General features: G+C 38.9%; 1 protein-coding gene across 4 annotated transcripts in view; it reads left to right on the plus strand.

Annotated features, from left to right (window-relative positions):
- LOC122256583 (beta-1,4-glucuronyltransferase 1) overlaps positions 1-15,000 on the plus strand; it is a 51,566-nt gene that overhangs the window by 33,381 nt on the left and 3,185 nt on the right. For 3 of the 4 annotated variants that reach the window (XM_086551599.1, XM_086551550.1, XM_043021376.2), the window contains 2 exons: positions 10,380-10,538; positions 10,779-11,765. In XM_086551599.1, the coding sequence (XP_086407725.1) occupies positions 10,380-10,538; positions 10,779-11,765 (1,146 nt within the window). Of the gene's footprint in view, positions 1-7,718; positions 7,787-10,379; positions 10,539-10,778; positions 11,766-15,000 lie in introns of those variants that run through there. The other variant, XM_043021375.2, reaches the window with a different exon arrangement.

Below are 15,000 nucleotides of genomic sequence, written 5' to 3' on the forward strand. Positions count from 1 at the left end.
CTAGAATGAGAGATAAAAAATGACCCACTGATGAATTATTTTGAACTTGATAAAAGAGTGCAATACACAGGAGACAAAAGAAACGAAAAAGAAAAGGAATCCAGTTGATTGACTTTATCAAAGCTACGAATTACGGCAAATCCAATTATGGAAGAAAAAAGTAAGGTTATAATATTAGTTGGCCGAGCATCGCTTGTTTAATATACTTGTCAAAATATTTTCAAATTCGTCCACTGTTACTGTCTTATTTCCACCGTAATTGTTATTGTCATCATTATTATTACCATTATTATTACTATCATTGTTGTCATTATTGTCATTATGATTGTTAGTGTTGTGATATTGTTGATGCTGCTAGTGTTGTCATGGTTACCATAGTCATTTATTTTTATTGTATGATTATCATTATTGTTATCATATTATGATTATCATTATTATTATCGCTATTCTCATAGACATTGTTATTATCATTAATATCATTATTATTATTATCATTATTATCCTTATCATTATTTTAAACAGTTATTATTATTATTACTATTGTTATTACTACTTTTTTTCTTATTATTATTACTATTATCATTACTATCATTACATTAGTATCGATTTTAATTATTCTTATCATTGTTATCTTTGCTATTGTTATAATTGTTGTCATTATTATCGTCATACTATGATTATTATTATCACAGTCATTATTGTTATTATCATTATCCCTATTATTACCATTATCATTATTATTATGATCGTTACCATATTTATAGGTATAATTATTATTGTTATCATTACTATTGGAATTATCATTATCATAATGATGTTTTATCATCATCCACTATCATTTATTCATTATTTTAACTGTCATTACTAATAGTATTACCATTATTATTATTATTATTATTATTGCCTTTATTTTTGTTGTTGTCCTTATCATTACTGATTTTGCATTTTTTTATTATTAGTCTTTTCCTTGTTATCAGTATTATGTATTGTATCATATTGCTATTGTAAGTTATTATCATTATCATCACAATTTTATATTATTGTTATTAGTATTTTCATTATTTTGTTATCATCATCCTTTGTGTTGTTATTATCATTATCATTATGATTCTTATTACTATTATCATTATTACTATCATGATCATTATCATCATCATTCTTATTACTATCAACACTATTAACACCTTCATTACTGACACTGTCATTATCATTATCATCATTATCCTCATCTACCTAATTAACACTGTCATCACCATCGACATCACCAGAAGTTATCCACCATAGAAAAACAATGACTGGTCATTATTCACGGAAGTATTTCTTACGAAAACGGAAGTGCAGCGCAAATGCAAATTGGCTGACAAAGATAATAAAATGTAAAGGATTTCGCATTCCTAATTTAGACAAATTCGTATGTATTTGTTGATGCTTTGGGAAGCCTTTGTTGGGCGTGTGTGTTAGTGCGTGGTGTGTATGTGTATGTGTGTGTGTGTTTGCGGTATTGCATACTTTGTGTTTTGTTTTTTCTGTGTGCGTGTGTCTTTTGAGTGCGTGCGATCTGTGTGTGGTTGTGTGTGTATATATGTGTGTGTGTGTGTGTGTGTGCGTGTTTCTGCATGTTCGTTTCAAGATTTTTGTGTTTGTGTTATTTATTTCGGATGTATCCTTTGTATGGCCAGATTATGTCTCGACTTTCAGACTTTCCCCCAACTACGGTTTTATTCAATTAGTTGAAAGGTGGGCGGGGTTCGATATTATTTATAATTCTCTCTCTCTCTCTCTCTCTCTCTCTCTCTCTCTCTCTCTCTCTCTCTCTCTCTCTCTCTCTCTCTCTCTCTCTCTCTCTCTCTCTCTCTCTCTCTCTCTCTCTCTCTCTCTCTCTCTCTCTCTCTCTCTCTCTCTCTCTCTCTCTCTCTCTCTCTCTCTCTCTCTCTCTCTCTCTCTAGCTGTCAGACCAGTACAGTGGTAGCGCGCCGGCCTCATGTTCTCATGGTCGGCAGATCGAGCCCCGTCCTAGCTCGTGAGTTTCCACTGTCGTTTGGTGGTCATTGTAAGGACCAAGGGCTGGATACTGAAAACTCTCACAATTTAAGACCTCGCAGTGGGTGACGCTCTCGTTAGTACCGGTACGAAGTCGCTACGAGGTCGTAAATCCCCAATACTCAGAAAATAAATACTATATCGTAGGCACATCGTAAACGAAAGTAAACATCACAACCGTAGTTCGATGGGATGATCCCAGATGGCAGCACTAATTCGAACTTACCAATCAACAGTCAGCCTTTTAGGCGTAATTACCAATTAGAGGCTAGGGTCATTAGGGGGAGTGAGAGGGAGAGAGAGAAGGAAAAGGAGAAAGAGAGAGAGAGAGGCTGGGGGAGAGGGAGAGGGCGAGGGCGAGGGAGAGAGAGAGTGAGAGCGAGAAAAATGTAAATGATTAGAGATGGATAGATAGCTGGATGGATAGAAAGATAGACAAATAGAGAGATACAGATATATATGCATGTATATATATATATATACATATATATATATATATATATATATATGTATGTATGTATGTATATACATATATATATATATGTATATATATATATATATATATATATATATATGTATGTATGTATGTATATACATATATATATATATGTATATATATATATATATATATATATGTATATATACATTGATTGAAAGAATTAGGGAGTGTATTAATGTACATCGTACAATCATTACTTTGATAATCAAATCTGCACATGCAAGCTTTTTCTCTCCCTCTATCTATCTTTCTCATATATATATTTAAGTATAAAAGAATGTTCGTCTATGACAAGACACAAGAATTGCACATAAACTCTCATGTCTGGTAAATCTATAATATCGGAACAAGTATTTATCTCTTGCAAATAAAACTTCTCTTTTTCTCCTCTCATTTCTCAAAGCTTTATCGTGTATACAATATGTAGGGTAAACGACAAGCGCATTATAACGCTGTCCTAATATTGCTTATTATCTACTTTTTATCAAGTGGTTGGAGAGAATGGAGGTATTTGTAGATACGCAGATACAATAGAAAATTATATGATGCCTAATACTGTGTCTGACACGGCCAGTAAATCGTTAGCAATATATATCTATATATATATCTCGCTTGCGCAAGTCTCCTATTCCCATGGTTGGCAGATCGAGCCCCTTCCAAGCTCGTGAGTTTCCACAATAGCCTGGTGGTTCTTGACGTGGCTGGGCACTTCGTTGGGTAAGGACCATGCTTAGTCAGCACATGTTGGCACACTATGTCACGTGTCATCACATGCTGACACGAACAGGCTCGCCTCAGTGCATCTGCTCCGTAAATCTGGTTTACCCTTATCCTTGTACAAATCGGAGCTTTTATGACTTATTTCAGGGTCCACATCTCTACCTCTCTCTCTCTCTTTCTCTTTCTCTCTCTCCCTCTTTTTCTTTTACTCCCTCTTTCTTCTTCTCCATCAGATCAAAGACCAAACTCACCCATCTGTCTTTGGGTTCCAAAAAGGGAAAGGAACACAAAAGTGGATAGCACAGTACCTAAGTGGAAGCAAAATATAGCAATCATACTTCATATATTTTAAGGGTGCTATTGACAAAGCCTCCCCCAAAACAATTCTCCATGCACTAACAAAGTTCCTGCTATGGATAAAGGATTATTTATCATCAAGGGAAGTTAAAGCACAGGATAAGGACAATCCAGATATGTGGAGCAGATGATTCACCTGGACTATGACAAGGCCAGCCTGTGTTAGCTAGTGACGACTCGCGATTCTGTGCTAACAATTGCTAGCACGAGAGTGACACTGAGCTTGGTCCTTACCCACCGTGATGTCCAGCCACAGCAGCAACCGCCAGGCGACAGTGGAAACACACGAACTTGGGCGGGGCTCGATCTGCTGACCACACGTTTGTGAGGCCGACGCGATACCACTGTACTAGCTTCACAGCTTGTATCCTATACCATTTCATATACTTGTACATTCTCTCTGCAGTCTCAACAGTGAGATAGGAAACCTATGCAATATCACATCATATGTGGATGACAGGGATTTGACCGGAGAGAATCTGTCCTCAGGATATTCAGCAGAAAGTGTATTTCTCTTGGCCTCGTAATCAACCCTATCAAGACCGAGCATATATCTAGACCTCGTCAACTGTCTTATATTCCTAGGATAGGTGGATAGGAAATTATTCCAGATATCAAAGAACTTTTCTTGGAATGTTAAAGACCATTACAGTATATATGTAACAGATATGTTGGTGCCCCCCCCCCCTCAGAGTCCTGAGGTTGATGTATATTTCTTTAGTTCGGTCCGTGATTGCATATGCGAATCCAAAACAAGGCTATGGAAACTAAACTTGGCTACCGAAAGACTACTAAATCTCTGGAAAGTAAAGAACTAGATCTCCCCATAATCCACAATCTTGTCACCCAAATCAACACCGTATTCGGTATCAAAATCTTGAAGCTTCAACCCACATCATAAATTTCCAAGCTCTGGTAAATGAGATTCAATTTGTATTTTTTTTTTTTTTTTATGTATACGGCATATGTTTCATTGTATTCAAGTTGTATGCAACAGGATACAGAGTCAAGTTTCTTCGGCCTCGATATTTCATTCTAATGCGATCCAACTGCCAAAACTGCCCAGACTATCCTCAACTTCAATATGTGGAACATTGACGGTCTTAATAGTCTAGAAACAAAAATATCTGCACCATGGTATAGAATTCATGTAAATGTTTAAAATGACAAGTTGCCAGGACCTAAATCCATGACTTTAACATCAGAATTGAAGTCTCAGTTTTTGAAATATATAGAAGAAATTCTACATCCCCCTCACAATGACCCCCACTTGCAATCTACTGCAATGTCTCCACTGGGATTGGAGTCTCAGTTCCTGACATTTCCATTAAGGAATATTCCGTTAATAAATCCCCTCCCCCCCCCTCTCTCCCCTCCCCGCTCCGCCATTTAGGACAGACGTCAGGTCACAGCTTTTACTTTTTTCCCCTCCCCCTATGCGTATGTATTCTCCCTCAACCCTCCCTATTAAACTTTGAAATTAGGTAGATATATATATTTTTTTTCTTTTCTTTTTTTTTCTTTTTTTTTAAGCAAGGAAGGCCACCATGGCACGACGACGGAACCTTCAGAAAGGCTTGGTAAACCAGCCTTGTCAATCCTGATGCCCCACAAAACCGCTATTTTGAAGACCAACGTTCCTTCACAAACGTGCGGGATTTATTGCACAATCGGATAACGTTCATTTGGGTTTGTTAAATCTTCGCAATCATATTGTGAGAGAGATATAGTTAGCGCACTATTCTCTTTCCCTTCATTTTTATATTCATATTAACCATTTGGAATATGGAAAATTAATTATGTTTTCTCCTTTCATTACTCATATTAACTATAATTCATTATCATTCTCAATTAGTTTGTATTTGCTATATTTTAAACTGTCTCAATAAAGTAAAAAATTCGCATAGTATTTATTTTCTTCATTTATCATATACACTAGTTAAGCTTAAGCAAATCACATGTCGAACAAACGCGATTAGCCGCAAAAGACTTTCCCGACATATAGCCACAGAGCTAGGGCTGCCATAAGACTTTTTGTTTCGTTGAGTCTTATCCAACGAGTTAATTATTGCACAAGATATTCTCATCTCGGATTAGCTTCATAATTACAATACTTTTTCATTATTTGTATGACTCTGGTGCGAATTCATACTTATTACATACGCTATAACTTCGCCGGTCTTATGCAATATTGCGTAAAACAATTCCCTACATACAGCCACAGATGCTAAGGCCTGCAAACCATCTATCCAATTGAAGACTGAATGGAATATTCCCGATGCGGATCAGTTAATCATTTTTACCATTATTCATTATTAAGATCATTATTCGCTCATGTCAAGTGCGAATTCATCATTATCTACGAGGTTGATATTATTGTACTAGCTAATTCTTACGAAAATACTAGCATTAAATGTTAATTTCAGTAAAATATATAAATTTTATTTTATTGTTTAAAAGCAATAATTCAATACAAACTTTAAATAATACATCTTACCCTTCCTGTCATGATTTCTCCTTCTAAATACCCGTTCACGTTTGTATATACTCATAGCAGTTGTATTTGTATAGACACATTTGTTCGTAACTTGTCAAAAAAAGTGGAAAAAAACTGCCAGCATCTCATAAACTCGGGCCTGTCAGCATCTCATAAAATCGGGCGGGTGAAAAGCGCTCAAGGAGACGCAAATCGGCATCACGCCGGGAGGGGATCTCGCACGTGGAGGGCAGAGGCTGTGCGAGCTCGCTGTCTTATCTTCACGGCAGGAGCAGCAATAGGCAAATAATCGCCGCGTCGTGAATGGTTAAGGTGTTATTTCCATCCCAGGTTACCTCTATGGACACCCCGGATGTTCCCGATTACTTGTACTCTGCTCAGATACTGCTAAAAAGAGTTCTTGGAGATATACGTCTAAAATGTATGAAGGAGAATGATTTACGACTTATGCACTGTGACGTCATTCGTTCTCGTTAAGCCTCATCTTCTTTCGCTACGCCTTGAGCTCGGTGTTTAGACAGTATGATCTCAAACACCTGAAAACAAACCTCAAAGAAGAAGCTAATTTTGCAGCGAGATTAATTGCTAGTACCTTATCATTTCGGCGATAATTTAATGCACTCACATCCAACCCTTGCACTGAAGTTGCTGATTGATGTTGGCCATACTGTCAACAGTAGATTCTTTTTCTTGCATTAATTACAAGAGTCTGGACGACAAGGGGAAATGGCAAAGAAGAATCACATTTGGTAAATTTTCCGAACAACGCCGCGTTACGAAATACCACAAAAGTGGGATCGATGGATTCCTCTCAACCTCTACTATTCATATATAGTGAAATTAATGAGCGCTTGCACCCCTGAAGCCCACAATCTGGGTCCCGATAGTAAGGGAGGGCATGAAGTAGATCAGGGAAATTGCGGGGTAAAATGTTACGAAATACCATAAAAATGGTATCGATGGATTCCTCTCAACCTCTACTGTTCATACATAGTGGAAATCATGCGCGATTCCACCTCTGGACCCCACAATCTGGGTCCCGATAGTAGGGGAGGGGATGAAGTAGATCAGGGAAATTACGGGGTAAAATATGAATTCCGGCCATATTTCGTATGCAAAATCTTAACCAATTACCTACCTAACTTTGTTTAGGTTTGAAGTTTGCCCTAGCCAAGGGGGGGCTTCGCCCCCCCCACTTGGACCCCCCCTTTTTAAGGCACTTCGTGCTACCTCGTGCTACTTCGGTATCACGAAAACCTTAACCCAACTACCTACCTCACTTTGCCTAGTTTTGAAGTCCCCCGGTGGATCTCCCCTATTCAGGCCACTTCGTAATACTTATGATGCGTAATTAGTCCTGTAGATGAAAATGCCGCGACCACGGATAACCCTCACACTGCGCCATGATGACAGCAACCGAGTCTTCGTCTTATATATTCCTCAGGATAGGAAACTAGGACCGATGATGACGCCACCACTCAATAGAGGGCACTCTACAATTATACTGTAAACAATGGGGAATATTGCGCCATCTGTTGAGAGAACATAACAGCACATGCAGGTAATTCCTTGGGGGTTTCCAGTTCACAGCTTGCTACTATCCGTAAATACGTAAACAAAGCCATGTTTAAATTTCAGGGCGAGGATGGTGAATTCGGGATATCTTGCCCAAGGTATGTTGCACGAAGTGCCCTAAAAAGGGGGGGGGGGGTCCAGGGGGGGCGAGGCCCCCTTTTGGCTAGGGATTAATTCAAAACTAGGCAAAGTTAGGTAGGTCATTGGGTTAAGATTTTGCAAGCGAAATATGCCCCGAAGTAGGACGAGGTAGCACGAAGTGCCTTAAAAAAAGAGACCCAGATTGTGGGGTCCAGGGGTGCAAGCGCTCATTAATTTCACTATATATGAATAGTAGAGGTTGAGAGGAATCCATCGATACCACTTTTGTGGTATTTCGTAACGTGGCGTTGTTCGGAAAATTTACCTCGCATTTTGTTGATGATTCTCATGAAGATTATTTGTGACCTTTAAGTCAAGACCTGGGGAAAAAAAGGTCTCCTCTCAGTCAAAATCAAGAAAGGAAATGTATCCTTTAAGTCAAAATCAGAGAAAGAATGGGGGAAATGTGTCTTTTTGAAGAAAATCACACATTTTTATATATTTATTTGAAATCTGCGTTTGAGAGACAGCTTCCTTTGTCTTATTAACAAAGTGTAAAACTCAGTTATCTGTACAGGGGCTCCAATTAGAAATATGGGAAGGAGGGATGAGCTCACTCACTTTTGCTAAATTTCTGCAACTGTCGTGTATTTACATGGAAGAAATTATTCCACTTGTTTCAATAGTACAACAATCATTAAACCTTGGACAAAGAAACTGGCACTTGGGTTACATTCCTTTCTACACAAAATACAAATCCACACATGTGCCCTACCAAAATTCATTCTTGTAGTTAAATTAAAGTCAAAGAAAAGATTATTGATTCAAGATTTAAGTTACATCACACTACTTCGGAATTACTGGCTAATTTTGAAATAAAAGTATGTTGATTAATCCTTCACCTACCCGGCCTCCGGCAACTTTTTTTTTTTTTTTTTTTTTTTTTTACCCTGGGAAAGGGTTAATTAACTGCCATAGAATCTCTCTCTCTTTCTCTCTATGATGGGTGTCTTAGCCTGATGAAACTAATAGCCCACATAAAACAAGTATTTGATGTCAGGCAAAGAATCTATACAAATAAGATTTATTCCACAACGCAGAGAGCCTACGTTCTGGTCCACGAGCAGTAATAATCACTACAGCACAGTGATCAGTTATAAAGCACTAAAAGGACACATATAAACAGGAGGAACAATCAGGCAGCAGCGGGAGTGCAGTCGATCCAGGTTTGGCTCTTTGTTCCAGACATCCCCCCTTATATGGAGGGCTTTGTCATCAGCTGTCTCCAGTAGTGATTACGCGGGAACGTAGCTTGGAATGAGAGGGCGTGGCACTCTTTATTAAGGTCAACATGATTGTAAGATAACTATGTGTAAAGTATCTATCCGTCAATTTTGACCTGACCTGGCTCAAGAGAGGCATACTTAATGCCTAAAATTTGTATTTATGTAACATTTGTATGTTGATGCATTCGATATTATATATAAACATACGATATAATCCTCACATTCTCTTTCTCTCTTTCTTAGTGAATTAGTTTTTCATAAGTAACACTGGACTGACACTCTCAGCCACGGTAAAGACACCCGAAGACTGTATAGGATTTTCCTATGCTATTCACCTCTTCTTTGAAAGAGTTCCAACAGCACTTCGTGGCGGCTGGCTGCGGAGATGTGTATATGTATATGTATGTATATGTATATATATATATATATATATATATATATATATATATATATATTATATATATATATATATATATATATATATATATATATATATATATATATATATACAAATATAAATATATATCATATATATATATATATATATATATATATATATATGTGTGTGTATTTTTATATATATGTATATATATATATCTATATCTTATATATATATATTTATATATATTATATATATATATATATATATATAATATATTACGTATATATATATATAAATATATATATTTATATATATATGTATATATATATACATATATATATACGTATATATATGAATATGTACATATATATAAACATATGTATATATATATATATAATATATATCATTCCTCCCCCCCCACACATATATGTATATATAAATATATATATATATATATAAATATATATATATATATATATATGTATATGTATGTATGTATATATACATACATACATACACACACACACACACACATATATATATGTATATATATATATATATATATATATATATATATATATATATATATATATATATATATATATATATATATATATATATATATGTGTGTGTGTGTGTGTGTAAATATAGAAAATATCTCCAAGTGATATATTCCAACCTATCAATTGTTTCCCCTCTCATTTCTCATATCCCATCTCTCTTCTCTTCTCTGTCCTCTCTCCTCTTTTTCTCCCCTCTCTCTTTCGTTCGTCTCTTCTCTCCCCTCTCTTTATATCTCTTCTCTGTCTTTCCTTTCCCCTCTCTTCTCTCTCTCTCACTCTTGCCAATAAAACACGCCACGCTATACTACTGACATTAATTAAACAGGAAATGCTTACAGTTACGACTTTTTATCACAAGTCTTATCTCTCTATTCCACAGATGGTGATGACAAAGAAATTCCTTGTGTTAAACATGGCCATTGTACTGGCAAATGCCGCTATCGGACTCTTTCTCAACTTGGCCATATTTTCTGGCCCCGTGGGCGTCCGGGAGAGATTCGTCGTCCTGCCTGATGAATATGTGCCGGATGAGGCGCCGGTAAGCCACTCGGAGAGGGAGGAGAGGGAGGGAAAGGAATGAAGTAGGAGAAGTAGATGGGTGAGGAAGAGAGATATAGAGAGAGAAACAAATAAATACTGAAGGTAGATAAATATAGAGACAACGTAAATACATAGAAAAACATAGATACCAGTTTAGCCAGACACGATAAAAATAGGGGCTTTGTACACGACAGACATCATACAAACTATTGCTTAACAAGCATGCCTTCCTCCGCAGGTCCTGGAATTCCTGACAGAGGACTCGCCAGTCAACGGCTCAGACCAGGAGGTGAACAAGTGCCAGAAGACCACAGAATCCCGGAACATTCCCTTCGACATGAGTCGTGGCCTCCTGGATAAGTCTCGAGTGTTTAAAACTCACCCGTTCGTCATCCCCGGACAACACTGGGAAAACGTCACTTCGTCTTGGAAAGTGTGCATGTCCCTCCAGACCTCCGTGGACTTTCTCTTTTGGCTGAGCAAGCAGGCGGAGATGTGGTCCGGCCCCATCTCGGTCGCGGTCTTCACCCCCGACGCGGACTACACGATCGCGCTGCGAATGATTAAGTACTTGAAGACGTGCAACCCGGAGGGCATGAGTCGAGTGAGCTTTCACGTGGCCTACCCGACGAAACACCCACCAAGGTACGTTCCCATTAAGGACGACGTCGTCAAGGAATACAACTGCGATGCCCCGGAGACTGTCAACCAGGAGCTGATCCGGGAGCTGCGGTCGGAAGAGCTCCTGCAGATGATCAAGAACTCTCGTTACCCGCAGAACTTATTGAGGAACGTCGCAAGAGAGGGTTGTCCCAGCGATTTTGCTTTCACGCCTGATGTTGACATGATCCCTATTCCCCACATGTCCGACGACCTCAACGAGTTCCTGGCCAAGAGCCCGGAGGCACAGTGCAACAAGTGCGCCTTTGTCGTCCCCACCTACGAAATCCACACTGCCGTCACCACAAATCCGAAGGACAAAGCCGAACTTCGCCAGCTGATCATAAAAAGACGAGCTCAGAGATTCCATATCAGGGCTTTCGCTCCCAATCAAGCCAATTCCAACCTTGCTAAGTGGGAGAGAACCAAAATAACAGACAAACTGCAGGTGCTTTACAACATCACTACGTGGAGGAACTACTGGGAACCTATCTATGTCACGAAGGCTAATGTGCCCCCATTTGACGAGCGTTTCGTCGGCTACGGGTTCACCAGGAACAGTCAGGTAAGAAAAATGGAAATCATTAAACTTAAGAAAATAACGAAAACAATGTTAACTTGTCTGGAAAGACAAGGAAGGGGTTGTAAACACTAATAGTCTCTAGCATTAACCCGTCTATAATGGTTTACAGCTTGGGTATCTTAAGATATTCTATGTTTTGATTATTTACTAGAGTTATGGTGCGATATAGGAGTCTATATATAGTTTAAGACCACTAATACTAATTAGAATTTAATATGATGCCCTAGTTACGTAAGTGAAGGAATAGCTTGTATTTTAAAATAAAATAAAAATACAAAAGTGATAGCACTGTAGGAGTGTTAAATATAAAAGTTCACAGAAGTTTGTCACTTACAAATTATTAGATGTCAATCAGACTTGAATTGATAATTCGATAGTTGAAAAAAAAAATCAGACTTTTTCAATAAAGATAATCAACCCTCTCTGGATGGGTGGTACACCACGGGTACCGCGCATTCAAGGCCCGTTCGCTGGGTGACATCATACAGCGTCGTTTATTTAACTGATTTAGGCCTATGCGTTCGACAGCCCCGGCATTGTAACATGCAAGGCTGGAATGCCCCCATCATGAGTGGGTTAAAATCTAATGAAATTGGCTTACGCCGGGAAGGGTGCACTGCCGTATTTACCTTCCGCTTCCAACCACAAGGATATCTCCTAGCAAGCTGCTAGGCAGGGGCACAGGCCATTCCTATTTCCTCATAGTTGGACATATGACTTTACCAACTATACTTCTTAATCTGGCACCAGGACCAATTACAAAAGGTGGCAAGACATGATTCCTAGGTCCTTGGTCCTCTAATTACTCCTGTTGTGCAAGGTCATGGCTCCTACCACCAGGCCAATCCATGTAGTATGGTCAGGACTACACTACCAGGGTATATAAAACTTCCATATATATGCCACAAGCATATATCAACTGAGCAGGTTCTCCTAACCGCCCCCTGAAATCTTGGATAACGGTCTTAGACTAAGAGACCTCCAGAATCAAGAGCTTTGCTGAATACATCGAGAGCCCCTACTAGAATCTCCAGAGGTGCAGTTAGAGTGGCAGTATCATCAGGAAAGTGACCATGCTCTGCATTAACTTTGGATGACAGCTCTACCCATCATCCAGTCCATCCAAGTACTGAAAAAGATTAGAACAAGGGTACAGAATTCACAATAAAAATTATTCATGCAACCGAGCAGACTTTACAGCACTTTCAGCACCAGAATATAGGTTCACTATCAATCCATAAATCTTAGTAAGAATTCTTTTAAGTCTCAGAATCTCCTAGAGTGGTTTGTGGTGTGGTGGAGCCAACTCCTTCTTGCGACTGACATAGGCTGCAAGCTGCCAATGCCAGAACTCTCAACAGGGCTCATCAATGACTCAAAGTGCAATAATTAGGATTACTCCAGTCTCTGGTGCCTCAGTGGATGGTCTTTAATGCATCTCAGAAGGATGATTGTGAGCACCTTGCCTAGTATTCTAAACGGTGTCTTGCTCGATGATTGCTGCATTCCCAGCAATCCCCTTTTTCTTTCTCAAAAGGGAAGACTATGCCCCTCAACAGGTATGTGGGAATAGCACTGAACTGCTAGACAGCAGCTAGAACAGCATGAATCTACAAGCCATAGGTTTACCACAAGACTTCAGCAGTTCATCAGGTTTACCACAGATATCCACACCTTATTACCCTTCAGTTAAGAGATTGCCTCCCAAGCTTTTGTCAGGGTATGAGGATCCTCCCTGATGAGGGGATCAGGTGCTTGGATCACATCAACCACATCCATGCTCACCATCAGTGGCTTCATCTGAAACAGCTGCTCTGAATACTCAGCCCAATGCTCTAGTACCCCAAGAGGATATGAGATAATCTGCCCATCTGCTGAGTAAACTGCAGTTGTGTGTCAAGAGAGCTTAGACTTTAGCATTTTCAGGGCTTGGTAGGGAGGATGATGGCCTTCGACCTCTTCGGCATGATTCCTGATATGCTGTTCCTAGTCCCTCCTCAGTATTGTCCAAGTTCTGTGAGACAGAGATACCAATCACCAGCCAGCCCAGCTATGTGACATGTATCCGTGGCCTCAACTGTCTCCTGGAAGATAGAATTCTGCCTAGCTCCTGAGCTACATCAAGTGTTTTACATTTGAAGGTATCCTACAGTGCTGCAGGGTCAGTCATTTTGTCAATCACCGAGAAACAACTAGAAAGCCACAGAAAACCTATTTACATACCAGTAAACCATGCAAATTTGAAGGATCCTCTGAATGCTGACGAGAGGATGTGGTGGATCTCCTTGGCTGCATAACTTACATCACTGTTCAGCAATGTAGGTTGGGATGCTGATACCAGGTGCCCAAGATCCTCAATCTCCGGAACCTCACAAGGAACAACATGAATATCTTGCTGAGAACAGCAATCTGCTACAGAAGCGAGTCTGGCATAGAACATCTCTTTCACATCAAGTTTACTTACATCGGTAGGAGCACACACAGTAATAAGAGAGATGTATCCAAATACATGTTTCAGTCTCAATATACTCCCACCAATTGGAGTTACCTTTACTAACGAGGACTAGAATCTGCCAGATATAGCTATGGCTACCCCCTGGAGATGGTGATCGTCATTGTGGTCTGGCTAGTAATAGGTGTATTCACTCTCACTAATCGTGTTGTTGCCAGATCTTCTCACCTCTGCCCTCAGTTTTCTCTGTTCCCTTGATAGCAGTGGCAGTCGATCATCATCGCACAAGGAATGGATGTTCCAAGTCCCAACCCAGACAGCTCTTCTTCTTGCGATCTTAATCCCAGTGTGTTGCAGAGTCAGCCATTCATGTTATCTTTCTTCTATTTTTATCTATTGCACCATCTGTTTAAATCAATAGGTTGTTCATCTCACACTTCACTTCGTTTCTCCATCTTTTTTTTTTCTCTCTTGACGCTCCTTCTTCCTGTGACTTTACCTTCACAATATGATAATCTTCTGTCTTTTATATGTGTCCAAAAATATCTCCAGTATGCTTTTTTTTTTTTTTGCCATCTCTCTTATATTACATATTCCGCTGTCACCTTTCCAACAATGAGATTCCAACCATTCATCTTACCATCCTCATTTCCGTTCTTTCGAAAATGCCTTCTTCCTTCTTCCTTAAGGACTATGTTTTTACTACATACAATAGAACTGGTCTCAATACACTTTTTTATATTTTCATTCTCAATAAAACGGTAT

Source organism: Penaeus japonicus, unplaced genomic scaffold (genome assembly GCF_977035675.1).
Source record: "Penaeus japonicus unplaced genomic scaffold, GWHDUDI00000001_assembly GWHDUDI00000001, whole genome shotgun sequence".
In the NCBI taxonomy this organism is placed as follows: Eukaryota; Metazoa; Arthropoda; class Malacostraca; order Decapoda; family Penaeidae; genus Penaeus; species Penaeus japonicus.